A 26,940-nucleotide genomic window follows, 5' to 3' on the forward strand; every position below is an offset into this window, starting at 1 on the left:
GTTTCTTATATACCTAAATTATTATGATGTTAAAATTTTGTATCAGTTCATATTTAGTTGTATTTTTGTCATAATTTTGCGTTACAACATCACTGTATTCTTTCTTTGTTAGATACACACAAGTCCATGTTTTTATCAGTCTTCTGAGAAAAGCCAGCTCTTACCATTGAAGACAAATCTATGGCACTGGTTGAATCCCGGAGATAGTTTTTCTTTGTTAGTCGACAAACACATTTTCCGTGTTTTCTCAACATACTCTGAAACACAATTGGAATGTACTTTAAGGTAAGATTGCCAGATGAAATAAGATTACATAATGGTATTTGTAATCTAATTCCTTAGCCATCCAGAAATGCTTCAGTGGAAACCTTTCCAGTATTAAATTATATTGGCAATATAGGAGTTACATGGTGTGTGTGTGTGTGTGTGTGTGTGTGTGTGTGTGTGTGTGTTTCTAGAAAACATTTGACTTTGGAAACTCATGCCTCAATAGTGATTGTTCCCATATGTGGTGTCTTTTACCACTGTATTCAGAATGTATTTTCCATCTAACTAAACCAGGATAGTTCATTTGAAACTGATTACATTTTCTTAATGTTTTCGTTAGCTTTTAAAATTTTACTAAAATTTTAATTTTAAAATTAGTCTGGCTTAAACTAAAGTTGTATAACTTCTCTTTCTTTCATTTTTTAAAAAAATATGTTTTTATTGATTTTAGATAGAGGAAGGGAGAGGGATAGAGAGAAACATCAACCGGTTGCCTCCTGCCCGCCCCCTACTGGAGATCAAGCGGCAACCTGGGAATATGCCCTGACCAGGATTCTACTGGTGAACTCTTGGTTCATGGGTCGACGCTCAACCACTGAGCACACCATCTGGGCTAACTTCTCTTTCTTATAAAAATAACAGGAAATATAGAATAGGGAAACTGAGGAAATGAGGTGTTATGATAAACATCTGGTGTGAAGTTAATGTACTACTTTTGTTGAGGCATTCATAGGCAGATTATTTGCCTCTGTTTCAGCTTTAAATTATAGAATACATAAACCGGACCTATAGAAGTAGATGGACAAAATTATACAGAGTATGTTCTCTAATTACTTTTGTATTAAATTAAAAATCAGTAATAAATTATTTAGAAAAATCTCCAAATATTTTGAAATTAAACAACACATTCCTAAGTAACCCATGGGTCTAAAGGAAATCATAAGGGCAATTAGAAAACATTTTGAACAGAATAATACTGAAAGCACAACATAAAAATTTGTGAGATGCAACTAAAGTTATCCTTAGAGGGAAATTGATATTAAATGACTATATTAGAAAACAAGAAAGCTATAAAATCAGTGATTTATGCTTCTACTTTAAGATGATAGACAGAAGCAAATTAATCTCACAGTAGATAGAAAAAAAGAAATAAGAAGAACAAGACTAGAAATCAATGAAACAGAAAATAGACAAATAAAATTAGCAAAAAACAAAATTTGGTTCTTTGAAAAGGTTAATAAAATTGGAAAAACCTTTATCAAGGCTTATCAATAAAAAAAAGCTAGAAAACACAAATTATAAATATCAGTAATGGAAGAGGGGATATCATTATGTAGACCTTAAAAGAGTAATGAAGAAATATATAAAATTTTATGCCAGTAAATTTGGTAGCCTAAATGAATGGATATATTCTTTGAAAAACATAGTTTACCAAAACTGATAACAGGAAGAAACAGAAAATCTAATTAATCCTAAGCCCATTAAAGAAATTGAGTTCACAATTTAAGAATTTTCTATGAGGAACTTCACTAGTAGATTAATTCTCTTAAACTTTCAAGGAAGAATACCAATATCACACCCTTTTGCCCAAAATAGAAGAGGGTATACTTCCTCACTTTTATGAAGCTTCCATAATTCTGATACCGAAATCAGACAAGAACATTACAAGAAAAAAAATATAGACCCATATTTCTTATAATAAAATATTTACAAATCAAATCCAGTAATATATAAAAAGCATAATATACTTTGACCCAGTGGAATTTTTCCAAAAACAGATCTCCATGGCTGCGTTTCAGCAGCACTTTATTTACAAAAACAAGTAGCAGGTTGAATTTGGATTAAGCGTTGCAGTTTGCTGATATCTGTATTAGAGTAAAAGCTAAGTTCCTTAAACCAACAACCCCCAAATGCAGTGCTTAAACAAGATAGAATATTTTTCTGTCACATAATAGACCAGAGTTATAGTTGTGTTCTCCTTCATAATGTGATTCATGTATTCTAGCTAATGGAATAACTGTCATCCTCAATATATAGCTTCCAAATTAGCTTCATCATTGGTGTTTCTAGTTGATAGGAAGAAAATAAAGAAGAGAATCCAGGACAAGTGTCCTGCACATATGTCTCGCACATATCCATTTATACTACCCCCCCTCCCCAAATTAGGTACATGGCTACATAGAGTGGCAAGGAAAGCTGAAAAATGTGGTCTCCAGCTAGGTGGACAGACATTGTTACAGATGCTTACTGATCAGTGCCATTCCAGCTTTGCTCTCTATTACGCCAGTAACATCCACTTAGCCGCCGATGGTTAATGCTAACCACCAGGCCTGTACAATTCTAGAACCCTGCCATCTCCACTGACAATAAGGAGCCCTGTTTTTTGGCAGCCTTCCCTGACTTATAGAGGCAGCTACCATTGAGCTCCTCAACACTGCCTCACTAGTGTGTACCTTATTGCTTATTGTTCTGGGCCCTTCTGGGGAACAGAGCCAGTTAGTGGATTCTCTAGTCTTACGTAATAAATCCATTTTAGTATGCCTACCGCTTTGAGATAGCAGTCACCTGTCTGTGTAGTCCTCTAACTCCACCCCCAGCCCCTGGCAACCACTGATCTGATTTCTGTCTCTAGCTTTACCTCTTTAGAATGTCACATAAATGGCTTGTTTGACTTACCAAAATGCCTTTGAGATGCATCCATGTTTTGTACATACCAGCAGTTGATTCCTTTTTATTTCTGAGTAGTATTTCTATTTCCATTTTCAAATTTTCAAAAAGATAGATTTGTTGGATCATCTCTATGCATACATAAGTAATAACAATGCGACAACTTAGGATGATCTTATCGCATTTGCAGGAAGTAGGAAGTAATTGGTTCTGGTCGTATGTTCCACATGTGACTGTGGATGCTCTTGTGTCAGAACATTTAGCTTCCAGTTAGGCTACACATTTGGGGAGATTTCACAAGTGACTATATTGGCCAGAACCCCTGTAGCAGCTACAGGATTTTATTTATTTTTCTTCAAGAGCCTAACTTAGCTGATATACTTGCAGTTTGTATTTTCTCTTTGGATACTGGGTGGTGATCTTTTATGGATTATCTGGACAAATATTGAATAAGTAAATAGCTCTTAAACCTTGAAAGAGATGGCTGTTCCCCATCCGATAAATAGCTGTGGTTTTTAGGCCCTGGATTTGGAAAGATTAATGTATTTTATGGTGATCTTGTGGTCAGAAGACCAAGAACCTGTTCTAGTCTAAATATTTTATCCTATGATACTATAATCTGCTTTTTTGTTCTGATAAGTCAGAAAAGTGGCATGACTCATTATTTAGATGTACCTGGGAGACTCACATTTATAATAACAAATAGCAACAGAAGTGTTTTACATTTAAATTATGAATAAATGACTTTGATTTTATTTTATAGAAATAGTCAAATACTTGATGAAGATAATACATTGAATGAAACATCAGAATCATCTGTGGTTAATTTGCCTGATGAGACAACTGGGGCTCCACAGTTGGAAAAAGGCACAGAAACAGTGATGACCCAGACTTCTGCCACAGATAGTGTGGTGAGAAATTCAAGATCTCATCCATTATAACCTGTTCCTTAAGTTATTTTGAGGAGAGAAAAGACAACTGAAATCAGACACATCATGCCAATATTGCTAGCATAAATTTGCTTTGCTCTTTTTAAGTTAAACTCTAGAGAATTTCACACTAGACCAACACTTCAACTAATAGAGACCATGAATTTTTTTTTAAATTTATCTTTATTGTTGAAAGTATTACAGATGTTCCCCCCCTTTTTTTTCCTTTGAGAAATTTGACTAACTCAGTCCATAGTTGCAGATAGGTTTTTTTCATGGTAGTTTTCTGCAAAGTAAATAATTTTAAAATTATGCTTATTTTTCGTAATTAATAAAATAGGTGCATTTTTAGTCTTTCCTAGGTGAATGTTCAGCCTTCAGTAAGCAGCAGTTAAACCCTGCGCAGAGGAAAAGAATTCTTCCAGCGTGGATGTTAACAGATCTAGGTGATCAAAACCTTTCAGCATCTGTTATCAGTGGAAGTAGGTTTTGTTTCAAGAAAACATTAAGCAGAATTTGAAAGTTTTTCTGAGCAAGTGGAGATAGAGTAGTAGTTGTGTAAGTGTATAACTTAGCCTAACATTTTTTTCAGATGTGTATATGAAGTCTAATTTAAAACACAAGCAATAATTTATGCCATTTCTCAAACATCCTGCTAATTTCTTTTTTAATATGTGCTATACTTACCATATTAATACATATTTTTAAACAAACCTGTGGTGTCATGTCTAATAAGGGCTTTATAAATTACTATAATTAAATATGTCAGCACACAATGTTATGTACTGGAGGATTTAAAGAAGAGGTGATCTCTGTCCTAGCATAGCTCACTGTTGTGGCAGCTAGTACAATGATTTATGTCATCTGCTGGGTATTCCTGTTGATTCAAGATTATTATATTGTCTTAAATTTAGTCAGCATTTTATTTGCAACTCTTCAGTCATCTCAGATTCAGTTTCTTTTGACTGTTTGTGTTCTTTTATATGGGTTACATTTTCCTATTTATTCTCATCTAGTGACTTTCTATTGGAAATTGGATGTTATAAATGATATATTGTAGAGCCTTTTGATTTTATGTTCCTCTGAATAAATATTTGTGTCCTAATAGATAATTAATTTGGCCTGATAGACAATTTTCTTCTTATAGGCAGTTAATTCAAGCCCTGAACTCTGTTTCCCCTGTGTGGACAACAGTTATAGTCTCTGCTTAGTTCTTTCAGCTTCCAGCTGCTGCTTTTTCTCTGGGTCCCAGGACTTTCCCCCAGGCACATGTAGTCATCTAAGGATTTGGGTTGATTTTATGCGTTGATTTTGGTTCTTGGCTCTCTGCGGCTTTCTTCCTTTCAGGATTTTATCCCTATCTTTCTACCCGTTCCACGAGCCTCAGACGTATCCTCTGACCAGTTAAGCCAGTAAGGCTGCTGCTTTCTGCTACCTGTGAATTGGAAGATGCTCTCAGGGAAAGAGCCACAAATTCACAAACCTCACAGGTTGTAGTGAGTTTTTCAAGCATAGATTCTCCTCTGCCTTTGCCTTTTGGGTCATTCTCCAGTGTATTTGAATAGTTGCTTTTTTATATTTTGTCTAAAATTTATAACGGTTTTGTTTGGGATGGTTAGTTCATTCAAGCTACTCTTTCATTTTTACCCTGAACATTACCTTTTATAAATTAACAGCACAATTGAGCATATATTTTAGTCGATATTACTACTCTTACTGTTTCTAATATTTAGTGTAGTGGTCATGGAAGTCTTCTAAAGTTTTTGATCAAGTATGCTATGGACTAGCATTTAATGCTAGTTTGGATTATAGTAGGATCAGAGTTATCTCGTGGGAAAAATAGGTTGTATATTTTGTATTGAGGGAGATATGATTTTATCTGGAGAATTTTCATATCTAAACCTAACATTTTCTAGTAAGAGTTTCATTCCATTGCAGTGGTTTTCAATACCCTCCCCCATTTTATATGTATAATATATTTTCACCTGTAACATTTCTCATTAAATGTGCTAATTCTCAATTTGCAGGATGGTAATGGCAAATGGAGGTTGGTAGTGGAGAGAGGCAGGCACTTTCCCTCAGTAGAACAAGTTCTCTAATACAGAAAGAATAGCTTTTACTTGACCAAAATTGGAATACCTCCCTGCAAACAAGTTGTTTTCTTTCATAATTGTTTTGTACTGTAATTGCTTCTGGGCCACCACTATTACATTAATTACAATAGTCCAAAATATACTTTGCTCCAAATTATAAATAGCTATTACCTTTCACTTGATAGATGTACCACATAAAATATGAAGCACATTTTTGGACACTCCTTGAAAATACAAATGAGAGTGATTTGACTTTGATTTGGACATGAATAGTATATAGTACACAATGTACTTAAAATGTGAAAGCTTCAAAATAAGGTAGAAAAGTCTTAGAATTTTTAAGAGAGTGAAGTTAGGTTGCTGAATTTCCTTAAAGACAGGAAGAGTTAGAAGTAAATTAGTACTTGAATCCAGCTAATTAAAGGGCAGAGTAATTTGACTGGATTATTGACATCTGAAAATACAGAAAATAATTTTCTTCTCCTTTTTCTTTGTGTATGTGTACTTACATATGTTTAAGATAATGTAATCCAGGAAAGTCGAAGAGAAGGAATCTGCAAAGATAAAACCCAAGTAACACTAACACAGCAAGGAAGAAAGCGATTGGTTTCACCTGGAAGCTCAGAAAGTACATCAGCAGAGCAAGACACAGGAAAAAAATGCAAAAATGCTGATCAGGAAGAGTCTATCATTTCATCCAAGGTGATTAAAAAAATTCATTATCTGATTGTTTTCTTCATCAAGTGTTCTGCGTAGGAATTAATTATATGTTGTATATAGCAAGGAAAAAACAAAATTGCTTTTTATTAATAAGCTTATGAAGATTATAACAAGAAAAACTACCCTTTAATATAGCATTTGCGTTGTAGAAAACAAAGCTGTTTAATTTAGAGATTTTCAGGCTGGGAGAAAGGGAAAGACCACGTGACTGGGGTTATAACTGATACTGTCATTCTGAAAAGCTGGCCTTTTCTATTTTATTGGCTATTCTCAAATGGCATGTAAACACCTTCTTCTTGAAGAGCGTTATAGCTAATGGGTTGCTTCTTCATAGCCTATTTCAGGATTACTTCTGGGTAACTTCCAGTGTTTATAAACCTTCTCTTTCAGTTTTTGCTAAGTAACTAGTATGGTTTGGATGACTTATGCATTCTTTAATACTGGGCACTTAAAGAAAATGAGGCCTATATTGGATGCAAATATAGAAAAAAGGGAAAGATTTCCCTGGAGCAGAAGGTCAGGTATTCTTCCTCTTGGTGGCTATAGATGATAGTTTTCATGGTCCTGTAGACCTGCGGCTGAGCTGAGTCCTCATCATTTGTCTCAACGAGAGCCAAAAAGTAGGATTAGTTTTAGGATAGTGTGCCCTGGAGTGACTGAAAGGCCAGTAGCCATCCCAAGGTCAGGCCTTTTAGAGTACCCCCTCACTCCTGCCTCCTCTCCCCCCAGAGCAGGTTCAGCTTTTCACTGGATTCTTTCTTCCAGCTAGAGATGTGGGGTCTAATAACTGTAGGCCCAACCACTTGCTTGCTTTTGGAGTCAAGTTTAATAAATGAAAACAAAATGTTTTCTGACTCAGTGTATTGACCATAAAAGATTAAGGTAAAACTTATTTACTTTGAGCCCTAACATGCTCTACTATCTGAACATATTAATATGACTGCCTTTATTTTCCAAGAGAAGTGTGTTTTTTCAGAATAAAATCTGTAGTAGACATGTTTTACTATGTTTATTTCAAGCCATCAGTTTCATGGTCACAAGTACAACTTTCAGAAGCACTTTCTTTCATAGATTGTAGAGAGGAGCAATAAACAGATGCAAAATATTTGAGGTATTTGTGAGATTTTGATGACATCAAGGGAGTTATTTAGCCAGGTTCCAGGAATGCCTGAGCTCTACTTGGCCAATTGCTTTTCCTTATCTTAGGGTTTCTGAGGGAGATTCACCTCTCATAGCGCAGGAGAAACAGGGCTCAAGGTTTCATAGCCTTTTCATAACCTTTTATGCAGGGCTCTCTGGTAAAGCTGGCCCAGAGATGATGACTTAGACTGAGACCCAAGAAGACCTTTCCAAGCCCCACCCTCCATCCCCACCCAGTTTCAGTCTTAACACTGGCTTGCAGCTGGTCCTGAAGGGATGTCTGCAATACGGGAGCAGGTGAGAAGGAAAGTTAAAAAAGAGTGAAACAGGAGGCTGTGGCCACCTATTTATAGTTTAATGGCATGAGATTGCCAATTACTAGGGACTAAGAACAGTTTGGCCAGCTCTGCAGAGTAGACTTGGGTCATTTCAGTTGGAAAGAATCAATCACATTCTCCTGGGGAAGAGTGAGAAGGGAGGTGGAGAGAACGGGCAGAAATTACCTTCCCCCACCGGGCCCTACTCCTGAGATTCTCATTCACTTGGTCTGTGGGGCCTCCATGTCAGTATTATTTTAAATAAAGTTTTTCAATTTTAATGTGCATGAAAGGTTGAGAGCTACTGATGTACCGTCATTCAACACCTTGGAGGTAACTGGGGCCCAAGAGTACATTGCTGGAGAACCTTGGGCCTCAAATATAGGTCTTTTCATTTTGGGTACAAGGGCTTTTTCTACCATACTTATCATACTGTCTACAAGAGTTGTGTGACTCTATAACTTCTGATAATGCAGAAAATTGCTCTGAAATAGTCTGTTTTTCATCAATTTCCTTATGGCACCCCTTGCCATTTATGTAATTGTCTAATTTGGGAGGGATAATAAGGGTGCTTGAATTTATGAACTTGAATGGAAAGAATGGTATGTCCTGTACACAATCTAATTAGGACTGGGTTGTAAATGACAGAAGGAAGCCTAACTGGATCAACTTAAGCAAAATAAAATGCGCCAGCTATCTGTTGCTGGGAAGTCAGCTACCCCAGCACTTAGTTGCTTAACCTGACAATGATTTATTAATTCTTATAATTCTGTGGGTTGGCTGGACTCAGATAGGCAGTTCTTTTCAGATGCTGTTTTGGTGTCAGCTTGGCTGCATTCAGCTGGGAGCTCAGCTGAGGCTGGACCATTCATGTGGTAGTTTAAACTGAGAATCTTTGCCTGACACCTGGATCTCAAGAGAGTGAAAGTAGAAGCTTTCAGATCCCTTAAGGCCTCGGACTGGAACCAGGACATTATCATTTCTGCTGTATTCTTTCAGTCAGAGCAAGTTACCACTGTCAGCTTAGATTCAGGAGGGGATTAGACTCCACTTGTCAGATGGAATGATTTGTATATAAAGGAATGGACAGGATTATTGGCAGCCCTTTTTGATGACTATCTACCACACAAAGATATAGGACTAATTCAGTTTCCAGAATGGAAAGAGAAACAGCAGAAACTATAGATCATAGGGACCAGCCAGAGACTTGATCAAAATCAGATTGGTCTATGGTTTTCTTATTTTTGCCTCTTGAATTCCTCACTATTTTCAGACTTTTTCACAGGGTGTACAACATGGTTGCAGGTAGCTTTAGGCTCATGTCATCCACTTTTTTAAGTTAAGAGAAAAAACAAGAGTCTCTCTGTGGTTGCTTCAGTGTTAAATTCTAGGAATTTGGATTATAGAGTCTCCGCTCTGACCATTCATAGTGGTCTGAAAGGTGAGGTAGTATTATTACCCTTTCTGGGTCATGTGTCCATTCATTATCAAATGAATGAAGGAAAGAGGTCTAGAAATAAATAAATGGTATACATTACACTATTTTTTTGATATTATAGTTAGGTTTGGATAAATTCTGAGAGGAGGAAAAAAATTGGTAGTTTTCTTAGGTTGGTTGAAATCAACCTAACAAATGAGGAGGCTTGAAATGGTTGGGAACATTGGGGTACACCGTAAGCAGGGGAGAGGAAAGATGCTTAGCTAACCTCTTTTGAAGGAGGTATTTGAGTTAGGTGTTGAAAGACGGCTGGCCTGTTAGCAAGGTGGTTTGGTGAGGAGGACTTTCAGTGAAGGGCATAGTTTTTGAGCAGAGGTGCAGAGGCAGGGAAGTATGTACAGTCCATGGACGTCTATGTACACCGCAGTGTCGTGCTTGTGTGCGTGGATGTGTGTGAGAGCAGGGGAGGAAGCTACAGAACAAATCAGGGTGGTGCTTGAAAGTCAGATTAAATACGAAATCAGGACTGTATTTTATGGCTTCAGGGACTTTTTGAAGGGTTTAGAGTGGGAGTTCTGTGGTTAGGGGTGTGTAGCAGTGATATGTAAGATGGAGCCAGGACCTGCCTAAGAACTGTTACAGGAGGCCACAGGGAGTGAAAACCTGAACTGGAATGGTGGCATTGGGACCAGAGAGAAGCAGAGAAATGTGAGAGACATTTTGGAGATAGAATTAACAAACCTGATGACTAACAGGATATTGAGAAAGAGATATTGAGAATGTTCGTAACAGAGCAGAGGGAAGCGTAGATGTGGAAGCTGGGGAAGGGACAGGGAGGACTTTCTTGGCTTGAGGCAGTGGTGGCATATCTGTGAAAGCGATCTAGTAGAAATGAAAGTCTGCCTCGCGGGAGAAGAATATCAGGGCTAGAGTTCTGTTATACCGTATTGTTTGGGAGCAACTTGAAATATTTCATTCAGAGTATATGGAGTATACGTGGAGGTAGGTGCTTTGGTGATGAGAACCATTTCCAGATATACTGGCTGCTCTGATCTCTCTATGCAGCCTCCCACTGTGACAATAATTGCTGAAGCAAATAAGCTGGCTGTTAAGTATCTCATTTCTCTATGTACAGATGTCTGCTGTGGAGTCCTAACTCGTTTTTCTTTGGGGAACTAGCAGGGGAGATGGACTATAATGCTTATTCACACAGCTATTTCTTAGGAAAGGCTGTATTTCCCAGAGCTTCTCTGTGTTGGTTTACTACATCAAGGAATCCTATACCCTTTGCTCCTGATTGGTCATTTGGGTTAGTACCATTTATAGCATAGCTCTGATCAGTCCCATAGAAACATCTTTTCATTTATCACTCATTCATTCATGCACTCAGTAGCATTCATTAATAGTAGTAATATAGTGGCATTAATTATGCTATTAACAATAACAAATAAAAACAAAAAACCACAACCATTTAGTGAGCCCTTATTCTGGGCTAGACCCAGCACTAAGATATTATTTCACTTAATTTTTAGAGAATCCTGGAAAGTAGGTTGATTATATCTCTCGTTTATAGATTAAGAGACCTGAGATTCTGAGAGTTTAAACCAACTTGTTCAAGGTCAGAGGTTAAGAAATGTCAAAGCTGATATTTAAATCCAATTTTTTTTACTGCAGAGGTTATTCTAATAATCATTACACTAAGTAGTCTTTGTGTTATATGCAAGGCAGTGTGCTAGAGTCGGATTAAAAGATGAAAAAGGCAGTTAATAAGGAGCTCATAGTTTTGTGAGAGACATGATTCGAATCATAAAATAATGTGACCACACATTGATTTTTATGGGGGCTTTGAGGACTACCTAACCCAGGTGGAGGATTCCCAGGGAAGGCTTCCTAAAAGAAATGATTGAGCTGAATCTTAACAGAAGAGCAGTAGGCAGGACCCAGATGCAGAAAAGGTGGAGGTAGGAGTCCAGCTAGGTAGATGGGGCAGCAGGCGTAAGAGCAGGGGAAATACAAATGGTATGCTGGGAACTATTGTTTTTAGAGTTCTTAGTGCAAAGTCAAGTTGCAGAGATGAGAGTGCAGCCAGCAGTGGGGACTAGTTTGTGGAGGGAGGACCTTGAGATGTTTTTAGCTACAGAAATAATCCTGGCAGCTCTGCAGAGGAGAGGTAGGAAGAAAACAATATAAAGGACGGGGAAGAGGGAGGAGACTAGGGTATCAACATAGCCAAGAACTAAAGAGAATGGACTCAGGGCAGTAACATTAAGGATAATACACAGGCATTGGAGTAGAGAAACATTTAGGAAGCAGAACTGCAGGACCTGTTGCTTGGATCTGGGGAAAGTGCAGGAAAGGAGGAGGGAAAGATAGACTTCCAAGGTTCTGGCTAGAATGGATGGATAAATTATGTTGGCCACAACTATGGTCCAGAATACAGAGGGAGAATTTCAGTTTTGACATTTTGAGTTTGAGGTGCATTGGATATTGGAGAAGAAATGTCTAGCTAGTGGTTAAGTAAATATGAGTTTGAAGCTCAAGAGTGAACTTGGAGCTGGAGTTTAGGATTCTTTAGTCTTTAGCTGTGGGTGCTAATGGGATTGATGTAGGACTTTTGAAACAATTTATGAGCCCAGACTTTCTTTCCAAGGGCAGCTTGGAGACAAGAAGAATGAATTACCTCATTGAACTTGTATTAGGAGGAAGTTTTTTATTCTGTCCCTTGTAGTACATGAAAACTTCAGTTGATTGAGAAATGGGAAGGGCAAGTTAATGGACTGTTTTAATTACCTTAATAATACATTCCAGCCACCTCCAAGCACCAAGGTCCCCTTCCACAAGCTCCATGCTTCTCCATCCCTGAGGTCTCTAGCATGTATTTTTATGGTGTAGGGGATCTAGCCTCTCTATGATGAGTCTCTAGCCTCCCTACTTCATTCTTCACATTCTCATCTAATCTAAGAAATAAGCAGTGTGGGTACTTATAAAATATGGAGCTCTCAGCCTTTTCCCTACTTTTTCTAAGGACAGAGCACCTTCCATTTTTCCTGCTTCCTTAGTCACCAGTTTACTTGTTCTGCCTCATGAGCTTTGTAATTGGCACAGTACAAATTTATGTCTTAGCAAACTTACAAATTACTGCATGTAATGGATTTTGGGGATGATTTATAAATAATTTAAAGCATGACTTAAATTCTTGAATGCCAAGGGTCTACTGAATATCAATATTTCATGGGGTTCCATAAAGAACATTATGAATTCCAGCTTCTGTGACTCTTAGAATAGTATATTTGAGAACCCCCTGACCCATAGAATTGATATCTGTGGCTTTATCATTTCTTTCTCTTTTAGAATAAATTAACATGTTAAACATATTTCTTGTGAAGATATTTAAAAAAACAAATCCTTCTTTATATTTCATGGAAGTAGAGAGAATTGAAATATGATGCCAAACATTTCATGTCTTTTATTTCATTTCATTTTTTTTGGTTTATTTTTCATTTTTAAACAGCAAAATAATATATGCTTGTTGTGAAAACAACAACAACAAAAAAACCCCACAACAAACAAACACAAAAAACCACACCAGAATCGCCTCATCCTTCAATCCCACTGTCTTAGTAACATTTTGATTTGTATCCTAAACCTTTTCATTTGGATTTATACAAATAAGTACAGACATAGCTATATAGGAATTTTTTTTAAAGTTAAATGGAATCATGGTACTATGTGTAGTGTTCTTGTTTAATTAAAAAAAAATATATAGCCCTGGCCAGGTGGCTCAGTTGGTTAGAACATCACCCTGGTACAGCAAGGTGGCAGGTTCAGTCCCTGGGCAGGGCACATACCACTATCAACCAATGATGCATCACTAAGTGGAACAACAAATTGGCTTTTCTCTCACTCTCTCCTTCCCTCCCTCTCTTTTTTCCTCTTTCTCTTTCAAATCAATTGATAAAAATTTAATCTTTCCCTTCCCTCCCTCCCTCCCTCCCTCCCTCCCTCCCTCCCTCCCTCCCTCCCTCCCTCCTTCCCTCCTTCCCTCCTTCCCTCCTTCCCTCCTTCCCTCCTTCCCTTTTTCTTTCTTTTTCAACCTCTGCATGGTGTTTCATTTAAGAATGCATTCTAATTTACTAACTTTTTCCCTAGCTGTGTCCTTTTTTCTTTTTTCCTATAATAAGTGTGAAGGATGTTGAGTGGGATTCCCACCCCACTCCCCATTATCCCAAAACTGTTGCTGAGGCACAAAGCTGGGGACAAAGCACTAAGTATTTCATGTTTGAAAGGAGTCAGCAGCAGTGAGAACAAGACCTTTCCCTTGGGGCTTATTGAAAGGCACTGTCCTGTTTACTGACCCACCTTCAGGCTGTGTACAAAGAGAACTGAGAGGCAAGAAGGTTTTAAGATTTGGGGCAGTGCTATGTTTGTGGGGAGAAGTTTTTCTCCCTTTCTAAAATCAAGAGAAGGGGGTGGTCTAGGAGAATTACTTGTGGAGTTTAGAATTGCCAACAGGAACAAGAGAGTAGTATTTAATTGAGACGCCTGCTTAGCCAGTAGATATGCTGACCTACCTACCCCATCAGTACCTGACTAAGCAAAGAAACAACTTAAGAGAGTTGACCTGGTGGGAGACTGCACAGTGGGGAGGGGGCCAGGATTGCCCCAGTCGCTCCCCAGAGTTCCAGTCTCTGGCATGTGTCTGTTGGTCCTGTAGCAGAGGGAGATGAGATTGGGGTGTGGTTGAGCAGCTTGGGAGAAAAGAGTGTGTGTTTTAAAGTAATATGGTTTAAATGCCACCAGCTGAGGGTCAGCCCCAAGAGGTAATCAAAAGATTACTTTTCCTATAGGTTCTTTGTGACAAGAAACATTATAAGACTTAGGTTCCATTAATAAAGTATTTAGTCAGTTTGGATAATATTTTAAAGTTACATAATGTGTTTCTTAAAAAAAGAAAAAATATTAAAACACAAGTAATTAGTCCAAAAGAAGTCATGTTAATAATATCTTCTCAAGAAATTGGAGCTATTAGATATTAATATCCAAACCAGCTTTTTCCAGATGGCAGCCAGTATACATAAGTCCTTAGTTATAAACAGGGTGAACATTTATGTGTATCTGGTATGTTGTCATCACTTCCTAGGAATGATTCCCAGGACGACTGGGGGAATCTGAGCAGTGTTTTCACTCCAAAGGAAGTATTAGTGAGTAAGAGGTCATCTTTAATAGCGTAGGACTAGGTTTACTCTTCCTGCTGGCAGTAAGTACAAATGAAAAAGGTTCTCTAGTGCTAGTGAGAATACTTACTTGGTTCAAAACATCTTTAATTGATTAAATGACCCTTTTTTTCAGACTATGTCAAAGGAGTCATGTTTATTGTCTGAGTTGGTCATAACAGCGTCATGTAAATTTTTTGTGAGGGAGGAGCAGTTTTATCATTCAGCCATAGGAAAAAATCATGATCATATTTAGATGGTAGAAATGAAGTACTGTAATAACTTACAAGAAATTATAAGGACCATGCATGTTAAGAGAGTGGCACATTGTTGAACAGAAAATTTAAGAGATTAGTAGGCTTTTTGAGAAACATTATATTCAAATGAAAGCAAATGTTGTATTTGCTTATGTTTCATTTGTATTTTTCTGGTTATTTTTCACTGAATGTTTGACATGATTGTAAAGGTTTGATCCAACTACACATTCCTTTCTAATAACTGTATATTGTTTTAAAGTTATTAACTAGAGACATAGAAAATGTTATTTTTAATAACTTTGAAGTAAATCTTAAAGTTTTAAAAATATACGTATTGCATGAATCTTGTAGTTCTTTGCTTTTATGTTTAAATTTACATATTCCTTTTAAAACAACATTTCTTTTTTTTCTGATTTGTTTTATAGGAAATGCCACAATCAGTTTCTGCAATCACATTACGAAGCACAGATGTGAATAATATGAAGCCTAATGCACTGAGAAACGAAATCTCAACAGAGGAACTTGGTAAGGTTTCCCAATATAAAATCATCACTAAAGGAACACTAAATAAAGAAGAGGCAGTGAGCTGCTCTGAGAGTTGTTCTAGTGCCCAAGGCGAGTCCTCCCACAGTGAGTCTCAAGGATCTCATCCTGGGTCCAGCTCTGATCCTTCCAACTCTGAAACTTTGCATACAAGGGCAGCTGATTCAGTTCTACAAGGTTCTGAAGAAAACAAAGTCAAGAGGACATCCTGCATGTATGGGGCAAACTGCTACAGGTAAAATGAAATTATAGGTAGCATATAATTCCATTATTTCAATAGCATGTAGCTATGTAGATATATGTTAATATGTATTTAACACCTAATAAAACACATGGGCCTAAAGGTTAGGAGCTTTTTCATCTATCTGCTTGGTTTGTACTTTCCAAGTGTGCTTTCCTGCAAATCCTGCAACTCCTACTAGAGGATTTTAAAAATAAAATTTTTCATATGTGGACATGCTGGTTATTACAAGGATCTGAACTGGAGAATCCAGACTTGAAAAATGAATCACTCAAACCCAAATACCTGCTTATTTAGTGTCTTATTTAGAGATTAGAAAGATGGCTTCATAAATAGTTGTTGTATACATTGTAACTATCAAGAGAATTTTAGGTTGTGTTTAGGCATCTTTTTATACTTGTGCATTTTCCTCTGTATTTTTCTAATGGTGCTTTGAATCACCAGGATGCCCTCTAAAACAACTGAATGTATATTTCCTGGTTGATTGGTTACTTATATACTTACCTCATTTGATTATATTATACTATATTTTCTAATTTCATATTTTGTAAATTCAAATGATTACCCCTTAGTTTTAGGCTATAGCTTCATCTACACTGTTTATACTAGAGTGTTTGTAATTACGCGGTCCTATTTCAGAAGTGGTTCTTTGCCATTCTAACTTGTGAAACCAGATATCTTACCCATACATTCCAGTAGAGTTTGCTGTCTTCTATGCAATAGTGTATTTATATCACATATTCTCTTAATTTCACATTCATATCATCTCTCTTTAAAATGCTTTGCCATTTTAGCACTTGAATAACAATACTTTTCAATTTCAACAGTTAGAATTTATGCATTTATTTACAATTCTGTCAATTTTAAAATGGCCTTGGTTCCACATGTGGAACTCAATTTATAAACTTGTAGAAGAGAAGTATGTAAATTTTCTATGACTTTGGAGTTTTGAAAAATCCTGTTTGGTATTTGTATTAGTTCACTAGGGCTGCCATAATACCACAGACTGGATGGCTTGAACAACAGAAAGTTATTATTTCATGATTCTGGAGTCTGGAAGTCCAAGATCAAGGTGTTGGCGGTTTAGTTTCTTCTGAGCCTCTCTCCTTGGTTTGCAGAAAGCCTCCTTTTCATAGTGACCTTACATGGCCTTTTCTCTGTACATGCACATTTCTGACATCTCTTGCTCATAAGGATACCAGTCATATTGGATTAAGGCCCTGCCCTTATGCCCTTATTTAATTTGAAATATTTCTTTAAAGGTCCTGTCTCCAAATATATTCACATTAGGGGTTACGGCTTCAACATATGAATTTAGGGCTGGGGTGGGGGAGACATAATTCAGCACATAACAGTGTTCAACACTGGCATTTGTTTTTGTTAAAGGTGATTGAATCCTTTATCAAGATACCAATAAATTTATTCATATTTGATGACGAACTTGTTAGTTTGAACCAGTCATAGCTTATGAGTAATTATTTTAATTTCTCCATAATTTTGATATGCATAATTAATACCTAATAGAAATCTTGAAAACAATATCTATTTGTAACAAAGGGAATAAAGCAGCATATATTGAGTTCTTGTTATATATGTGTACATCGTAGTTATTTACATGTACCTCTTCTCCAGCCTCAATGCCGCACTTTATTTCATGCCACAGTCTCTCTGGGATGAGTGAATAATCTGAGTCTCCGCTTTCCCTCAGGTTCATATTCCTCCTTGTTGCCTTAGTGATTTGGCTAAGGAAATAAAGATGAAGATGAAGGGAGAAAAGGTCTGACAGGGTTTACTTTCCTATACAGAATCTTTTAGCTGCTGCAGCCTGGGTTTCTTAGGATAGCCCAGAAGACCTCCCACTAGCTCTCTGGATGCTCCATGCTGTTCTGTGTCCTCTGGAAATGCTGTTCCCGTCTGCTTGCTCCTGTCCTGCTTACAGAACTTGCTTGCCGTCAAGTCCTTTCTGAGCCCTTTTCTGACATGCCCTTTTTCCCCAAGTGCTCATCCCTATTTTATGCAAAATTTTTCCTCATACAATTTGTAATATTTGACTTTAGATTTAATACTTAATATTTAACCATTGATTTCTAATTATTTATTTACATGTTTTGTCACTCTTCTTAACCTAGGAATTATTTTTTCTCACGGTATATTTGTAACCCTCACAGGAAGAATCCTGTCCATTTTCAACATTTCAGTCACCCTGGTGATAGTGATTATGGAGATGTACAGGTCATGTGTCAAGATGAGGCTGATGACCGGCCTGAATGTCCTTATGGAGAATCTTGTTACAGGTGTGTAAATCTGAAACATTTAGTTATGCTTCCTGTTCTCCTTAATCTCTGTTATTTATTCACTTATACCTGCAGTTTCTCATCTGAAGCCTCTAACTTTTAGTTTTTAAACTTCCATAGAAAATAGGTTTTTCATTTTACTAATAGGTAGGATTATACCATTTCTTTTAGATAATTCTAAATTGGAGTTATTAACCTTATAAATGCCTGAAATTTTTATCATTTCTAACTTTCTAAAATGCAAATGATATAATTTAAAAGCTGTCGATGCTATCCCATGGTACACTCTATCCAGACACCTTAGTGTGACACATATCAATTCAGGATGTTACCTTTGCCTCCCTTAACTCCACCATACTTGCCAACACATGAAACTGGGTCCTATAAGAAAGGTAAAGGTACCTCCTCTCTCTCCTTCTGTAGCATCCTGTACCCCTGTGTATCAAGCAGAGTAGAATTTATCTCAGGAGATTGTGCTTATTTCTTTATTGGAATGTCTCCTCTTCCAGACTGGAAGTTTCTTGACAGCAAGGACTCTTTTATCCTTGTATCTGTAACTTTATTTAATTAATGAATGAATTTGAAATAGATCATCCTATCAAATAAAGAAGTAGTGATTCCAGTCTTAGAGAGCTTTAATTCCAGACAGCCATATTTCTGATAATGTTGGAATACAGGTTACTGAGCCTAGTGGACTTTTTGAAGTTATTGCTATTTCTGTAATTGTGATTTTTAATAAGAAGGCAGAATAAGCTTTTGAGGCTAGAAAGGAAAATAAAAAAGCTTATGCCTTATCATTTGAAAAATATTCTATTCCAGCTGAGAACGTCATGCAGAAAAAAATAAGATATTTTCATTAGCTGTGTCAATAAACTTGAACATTTAGGGGAAATGAATAAATTCCTAGAAAATACAACTTTTAGAAACAGATACAAGAAAAAAAAAGGAATAATCCTATAACAGTAGAAAAATTGAATACATAATTAAAAGCCTTCCACTAAAGAAATTCTGTTTGGTGTTAATTGTACCAAACATTTAAAGAAAAAACACTCAATTTTTATACAAACTATTAAAAAAAAAAGTAAAAAAGGTTATATTCTTCAACTTATTTTAAAAAATGACAAACTTCATTCATTTATGATAACATTTCAAAGTAGGAATAGAAGGAAACTTCTTTAATATTATGAAGAATATCTGCAAAAAGCTTATAGCAAATGTCATATATACTTTAGAAGTGAGATATTAAAATTTTTCTTTCTGATACCAGAAATGAGACAGTAAAATCTGTCTTACAGTTGCTATTTTTACCATTTCCCAAACAGTGCAATAATCTTACATCAGTTTAAGTCCATTTCCTCTTCCACCTTTTTTATTTTATTTTAACAATCATCATATATTTGTACCTCTATACATGCTAACTTATAAGGCATTGTTATTAATTTCTTGAATGTTAAGCATCATCACTCTTTTACATTTACTGGCATATTTCTCACTTTGGGTGCCCTTCATTTTTTCCTGAAGTTTCATCCTTTCATTTGGTATCACTTTCTTTTAGTCTTAACTTCTTTTAGTATTTCATGTAGTGAAAATCTGCTGGAAAGGAATTCTTTCAGCTTTTGTGTGTCTGAAAATGGCCTTATTTGGTTTGTTTTTTTGGAGGATGTTTTTACTCGGTATAGAATTTTAGCTTGGCAAGTTTTGTTTCCTTTCATCTCTTAAAAGATGTCTTTCTGTCCGGCTGGCATCGCTCAGCAATTGAGCACTGACCTATGATTCAGGAGATCCTGGTTCAATTCCCGGTCAGGGCACATGCCTGGGTTGCGGGCTGGATCCCCAGCAGGGGCTTGCAGGAGGCAGCCACTCAATGACTGTCTCATCACTGATGTTTCTATTTCCCTCTCTCCCTCTCCCTTCCTCTCTCTGAAATCAATAAACATATTTTTTAAAAAAGATGTCTTTCTAGTGACTCTTGCATTCATAGTTTGTGTCAAAGGTACATATTGTGGCTCTTTTGTAATTAATGTGCCTTTTCTCTGGCCACTTTTAAGATTATTATTATTGCTTTTACGTTCAGCAGTTTATATGTGCTGGGTATATTTTTCTTTGTATTCATCCTGTTTTGGGTTCACCAAGCCCTTTTGCAGGTTGATACCTTGTTTGGGGAGATTGCTTTGCTGTTATCTCATTAGACATTGCTTCTGCCCCATCCTGTCTCTTCTCTCCTCCTTCTACTCCAATTAAATATATATCACATTTTCGACATTTATTAATCTTTTCTTCTCTGGTGTCTAGTCTGCTGTTAAACTCATCTAAAGAGTTGATAATTTCAGAAACTGTATTTTTCAATTCAGAATATCCATGATTCATTTTTTATAGTTTCTAATTTTGTTGAAATTTTCCATCTTTTCACTCATATTTGCCATTTTTTCACTCTTTTCAAAACATATTCTTTGACATATTTTTCTTAGGTATTTTAAAATTTGTATATGCTAACCAACATTTCTGGATTAGTTTCTTTTGTTTTGGTTATTGGTTATATTTTTCTGCCTCTTCATGTCTAGGTAATTGCTTCTTGGAATACTAACTTAGTTTATAAAAAGAGGTTGTAGATGTTAGCTTCCATTAGTGAGGGTATTCTTTTTTTTGACAGACAGGAGCTGGTCATCTCTGCTTGGTCAGAGATCTAGATAGATAATAGCTAGGTGGACATTTTAATGAAACTCAGTCTGCCTTTGGAAAAATTAGCCTTTTTCCTTTTATTCCTAAACTGTCCTGAAAATTCCATGAGACCATGGAAAGCTCTACTAGTCTCTCTTTTTTCAAATAGTGTGCCTCCACTTGGCCAAATCTTAGCCTTAGCCCACAAAGGAAGAAAAGAGCCAGTGATTTTCAGCTCTCCTAAGAAAGGCTTTTTCCTCCATGGAATTTTAGATAATCTAAAATTTTCACACTCCCACAATCCTCTCATAAAAATTATTTTTATATATCAGGTTTTTTTCTAGTTATTAAAACAAGAATATTGGTCTGCCATGATGTCCTACACTTTCCCAGAAGCAAAATCTGAAAATGCAAATCATAAAATAACCCACAAAAATCAGTCAGAAATTAATATATTCAGAAAGATAAAAATACATATATACACTGAATGGGGCAAAAGTAGGTTTACAGGTGTTCACTCTCTCCCCCTCCACCCACCTGCCCTCCTCCATCCCTCTGACATTCGTTAGTCTCATCTATGCTTCCATGTCATTGGATCTATTCTGTTCATTAGTTTATTAAGTTCTTTAGATTCCACGTATAAGCGAGATCATGTAATGTTTGTCTTTCGCTGCCTGGCTTATTTCACTTAGCATAATTTTCTCCAGGTCCTTCCATACTGTCCCAAGGGGTATGAGATCCTTCCTCTTCATAGTTGAATAGTGTTCCATGGTGTAAATGTCCCACAGCTTTTTATCCACTCATCTACTGATGGGCACTTGGGCTGTTTCCAGATCTTAGCTATTGTAAACTGTGCTGCTATGAACATCGGGGTACATATATTCTTTCTGATGAATGTTTCAGGATTCTTAGGATACATTCCTAGGAGTGGAATCACTAGGTCAAAAGGCAGCTCCATTTCTAATTTTTTGAGGACCCTCCATACTGTTTTCCATAGTGGTTGCACCAGTCTGCATTCCCACCTGAAACAGAACTCTTGATTTCTATCAGGAAAGCAGCTCGCTCCCGAGTGTCCTCCACCTTTGTCAGTGACTTCCCCTCACACCCAGCGTGGAGGCCCCAAACCAGGGAGCACCCTTGGTTCTTCCCTTCTCTTCACATCACTCGTTCAACCCTTTGGCAGTTCTGGCATTTCAGCCTTTAAAACCCTGACCACTTCTTACTTCCTCTGCCCTGTCATCTGAGTGCTAACCACCCTCACCTCTTCCTGGAGTATATCCTTTCTTCTTCCCTTGCCCCTTTGTGGTTTGTTTTCCACACAGCAATCAGGGGAATTCTCTAAAAATAAGTTATATAATGTTGTTTTCTTACTCAAAACCTTCCAATAGCTTCCCACAAAACTCTTTACCATGTCTCACAATTTATTCTCTGACTTGATATTCTGCTGTTTTCTTTCTCAGTCATTCCCCTTGAGCTATACGGATCTTTCTGTGTGTTTCCAACTGCCCTAGCAAATTGTTTCTACCTTAGCAAATTTAAATACATTTTTAATTTCCTCTTCCTGAAGTGTTCTTCCTTCAGATATGTATTGTTATTTACATATCTATATCATTAAAGACAGAAATGTTTTGGAAAAGAGAACAGCTCACAAAGCCTGGTGTGGTTATGAGTGTATAGCCCTGTGTTTAGAACCCAAAGGTTACTGTTAATCATTAACAATAATGCGAGAGAGAGAGAGAGAGAGAGAGAGAGAGAGAGAGAGAGAGAGAGAGAGAGAGAGAGAGAGAGAGAGAGAGGGGGGGGGGAGGGGAGAGGGGAGAGAGGGGAGGGAGAGGAGGGAAGGGGAGGGAGGTGATTTTGAGGCCTGCTGAGTTACAGAAAATGCCATTTGCGGAAAAGGTTGATGTAAATCTTTTATGAATAAACTCTGAGTAAGTATTTCCATTCATTATTAGGAAAAAGTCCTGGGTGGAATTTGGCATTATCCTTGAAAGTTATTACAAATGTTCATATACGACCAAAGAACTGTACAAAATTGGCACTTAGCTTTAACCCAGGATTATATGAAAAAGGCACTCTGCCTTGTTATGAAAGAACTGATTTTTGAAAATAGAATATGCATAGGCAAACGTTAGAATATATCCTATAAATGTGTGAAGTATGATTGGGGAAATAACCATAATAATTGTATGTATTATTAAAGGCAAAATTCAGCTATTTAGTATTAATTGGCAATTACTTTTACTGGTACAGTTTTAAGACGTTGGTTATCTTAAAGTAAAATCGATTTCTATTTCTATAAAAATAGCTGACACTTGTAAAATGCTTAATAGCCTACAAATATTTATACAGATTACTTCATTTAACCTTTGGAACAACCTAGTGTGAAGTAGGCACTAATATCCCTGCTTTACAGGTGAGGGAGTGGAGACTCGGTTTATAGGACGAGTGCTGAATCGCATAACCAGTACACGGTGTAGCTTGAATTCGGATTTAGGTCTTCTGGTCCCGAAACCAGAGCCCCTTCTATGACATAATGCTGAAGTCGAACCAGCCAGATGAGAACAGGTCCAAGATACAGTGGCATCTATTTCTTAAGCATTTGTGAAGGACTCTCTGTTCCCTGTTGACCCGAGTGATTGATGGACCAGAGCTAAGTGTCTTAGGATGCTGAGTAGTCAGTATCTCAGGAACTTGATTGCAGTGGAGTCTGCTTATTATGACTGTCAGGTTTTCATTGTTTCCTGGAGAAGTACTATGAATTGTTGATGGCAGAAATGCTAACTTATTGTAGTCATAGGTTTGTGCAAAAATATTCAGTAAGTACTTTGATTATTAACTTTATAGGTGTGAGTGTAACAGTTTCACCACATTGACATTCTTTTCAACCTAATGAGAATAGGCTTTTTCTGGCATAGTTCCAATAGAAAAACTGTCTTTTAAAGAATAGATTTCTCAAAACATCTGGATCTATGGATGACCATTTACTAAAAAATTAAGTACTAACATTAACTCAAGAAAACTCATGATCCGTCTAGAAATTATTAAAAACTGTTTTCTGTACTCCAACCAATGAGAATTTTAAACTTCAGTTTTTATTGCAAATTACTCTTGCCATTGCTTTTCAACAGTCATTTCCCTAAGAAATAATAGGTAGCAAAAACAATTGTCTTTATTTCCTATTAAGTAGAAAAATGTAAAATATTTTATCATTTTAGAAACTCATGTAAAAGCTTAATTTAAAAAACTTTTTTGAAGGAAAAAGGTCATTATATTATAGTAGAAAAACTTAGGAAAAATACAGTTGAATGTAACCTGTGAAAGTCACTCTTGTACTTACTATAGAAGATACTGTGTAAGAAAACCCCCATTCCCTCCAGCAGCTCATTTGACAGATGATAGAGATAATGCGCACGCACACACACATTTGTATTGAAAATTTAGATGACAGTATAAGAAATTATGTGGTAGGTACCAAGTGGTAGATGAAGATAGACAATATGTTCTAGAAATCAGACTTGCCTTCCTGAGGGAGCTGTGTAGAATAAGAATAATATTCTTGGCAAAAAGACTATGAGCAAGTGCCTATCAATGGTAAAGAACCCAAAACTGCTCCTTGACAGTAGAAATGAAGGATTGAGCTGCAAATAAGAGTTGGGACTGAGATTATGGGGTCCTTGAAGGAGAAGATAATGTAAGAATTTAACGTTCAGAATATTTTTTCACATTTAAGTAGATATGTAAACAAAACATGTCTAAAATTTTTTTTATTTTAAGGGTATGCTTTTGCATGTGATATCTTTTCTGTTTTGGCTCATTGTCTTATTAAAATTCATTTATCCCATGAGTTATATTTATCGTTAACAAAGAATAAATTATATTTGAAAATACCCACCCAGCAAGCTCTGACTCTGTCACAGAGGATATTTTTCCTTCATTTTCAGTGCAAGAGCTAGCATAGACTTATCAGTATTAATCCATACTTTTGTTTTAAATGGGAGGTTTGCTCTTTAAGTTCAATGTGGAAAAATATCAATTCAACTAGTTTCCCTCAGGTCTCCATTGCAGCCTTATATTTGTCTTTTTATGAAAATAGCAAGTTCTCCTGGGAAAGGATGGAAACTATTGGCAGAGATTCAAAGAAACAACTGCTGCTGGCCCCAAGGCAGATGAAAATCTGCACATGGAGCTAAATTCTTTTCTTTTTTCAGTATAAAACTTTATAGAACAATTTTCTGTTTTTCCTTTATGAAATATACAAAGTTAGAACTTCCTTCCCATGCATTCATTCTGAAACAGCTTGGCTTTTCCTGGGTAGTGTGTGAGGTCAGATTGCGTCGGTGGGTGTGTGAGTGCAGCTTGGCTGTGCTCCAGGGTGACAGAGCACGGGAACCACCCTCTGCAGCTGTAAGGTGGAACCTTCACCTCCACCACCACCTCACTTTCTGATGCCGCCTTCACTTTGCCTGCTTATTTATTTATTTATTTGTTTATTTAAAATGTATCTTTATTGTTGAAAGTATTACAAATGTCCCTTTCTTCCCCATTGACACCTTGCACCCCGCACCCCCGCTAAAAGTTACTTTCCCTTTCAGTCTCTCAGCTGATGTCAGCTGCCTTGTAACTGCTGTTTGGTACATAAACTGTGATTGTCTCTGTTAGCGCCCCTGATTCTGTTTCTGTACTTGTTTTTATTTATTTAGATTTGTTTTTAAAACCTATCATTTAGTTACTTCAGAGTTTCTAAATCAGCTTTTGAAGGAGGCTCCCGTAGCAAACAGTTAAGGCCGTATTTAACTTTTCAGTAATCCTGCTATGTTAAGGGCAAGGCAGGAAAAGATAGGACTGCCTGGTACCTGAAGCAGGAAAGGCCTTGACCTGTCAGTGACCGAGGAGATAACGCAGCGCCTGTGGGGCCCGTTAACACTCCAAGACTCAGCGAAGCGCATGGAGCGTCATTGTGCCGTTACCACCTTCCAGGAGGTCTGAATTCTTCTCAACATAAAAGGTTACAGTGTAACTACCACAATAAGAATAAAAGAGTTTTTAAAGGTTACCAAAAATAATCTCATATGACCAGCAACCTTTTCCAAGTTGCTGATGAAGAGCAGCTTTGGGACGGTTGTCTCCGTCTGTGCCTGCCCCCTGGCGTCCGGCACAGCAAGGCCTGAACCGAACCGCGGGCCTGCGCCAGCGGGTGCAGAGGGCAGGCCGTCCCGCAGGCCGCCACAGCCCTGTTCACTGCCGCTCTCCTCGTCACACTGAAGTTGTCCGGTTTCTTTCTCTCAGCTTTGAAGTTTCTTTTCCATCAAAAGGTGACATTTGGGTTAACTACCCCAAACACAGTCTTTGTTGAATCTTTTTCCCACTCTTCAAAACTGTTGAGTTATGACCCTAATTAACTGGGTGGTTGCACTCTTGTGCTGTGTTTAATGCTCCTGTTGTAGAAAAAGTTACCAACAAAGAAGAGATATTAGCAATAAAAATGGTCACTGACCCCTGACACAGGGCCTGGCATGTCGTGTCCTGTGACTGTTCCTTGAACCAGTGTTGAATGAATCAGTGGCTAGCGTTACTTACCACCCACCATGAACAGGGCCTTCCAGTGCGTTCCTCATGCGTCCTCACGGCAGCTGCATGTGAATGTGCGCCTCAGCACCTGTCTCCTGTCAGTGTGCCCCGCTCTCCTGTACCAGTCCCTCTGAGAGGTCGGTACTCGTCAAGGGGATCCTGATCAACCAGTCACTGCTTCGCATTTTTGTGCTTGGGCAGTTTTGCATTACCTGGAGAATGTCTTCTGTATATAGTTTACCCAAACATTTGTTTAACTAATAAAATAATAGAAGTAATCATTAGTGTATATATAACCATAAGTAGATGTCCAGACAGTAGTTTCTGTTTGACTTTGGAATATGCTATATGAATTTCTCAGTGCAAACTGACTTTCCGTTTTTTTCACGACGATTGATGGGTGTTCTTTGAAGAGGCATGACTTAAATGCTTTGGATTCAGAAGGGCCTTAGAAGTATCCTTTAGACATTATACAACAAACACACACATACTGATATTTTGTGTTACATATTTTATGTACTATTTTACATTGTATTTTTAACATATATAACATACATACGACATTGACATTTTAAAATAAAATATGTTTTAC

General features: G+C 37.1%; 2 protein-coding genes across 5 annotated transcripts in view; both read left to right on the forward strand.

The window, feature by feature from the left end:
* Positions 1-2,149, forward strand: part of PNO1 (partner of NOB1 homolog) — a 197,003-nt gene extending 194,854 nt beyond the window's left edge. Inside the window, exon 8 of the mRNA XM_081156969.1 lies at positions 2,139-2,149. The gene's annotated coding sequence lies outside the window, so the exon portion shown is untranslated. The remainder of the gene's footprint in view (positions 1-2,138) is intronic.
* APLF (aprataxin and PNKP like factor) overlaps positions 1-26,940 on the forward strand; it is a 50,018-nt gene that overhangs the window by 17,434 nt on the left and 5,644 nt on the right. For 2 of the 4 annotated variants that reach the window (XM_081156962.1, XM_081156964.1), the window contains 6 exons: positions 113-285; positions 3,698-3,845; positions 4,216-4,345; positions 6,477-6,658; positions 15,467-15,819; positions 17,994-18,119. In XM_081156962.1, coding sequence (XP_081013088.1) covers positions 113-285; positions 3,698-3,845; positions 4,216-4,345; positions 6,477-6,658; positions 15,467-15,819; positions 17,994-18,119 — 1,112 coding nt within the window. The remainder of the gene's footprint in view (positions 1-112; positions 286-3,697; positions 3,846-4,215; positions 4,346-6,476; positions 6,659-15,466; positions 15,820-17,993; positions 18,120-26,940) is intronic. The other 2 variants (XM_081156965.1, XM_081156963.1) reach the window with 1 other exon arrangement.

Source organism: Miniopterus schreibersii, assembly GCF_964146895.1.
Source record: "Miniopterus schreibersii genome assembly, chromosome: 13".
Taxonomy (NCBI): domain Eukaryota; kingdom Metazoa; phylum Chordata; class Mammalia; order Chiroptera; family Miniopteridae; genus Miniopterus; species Miniopterus schreibersii.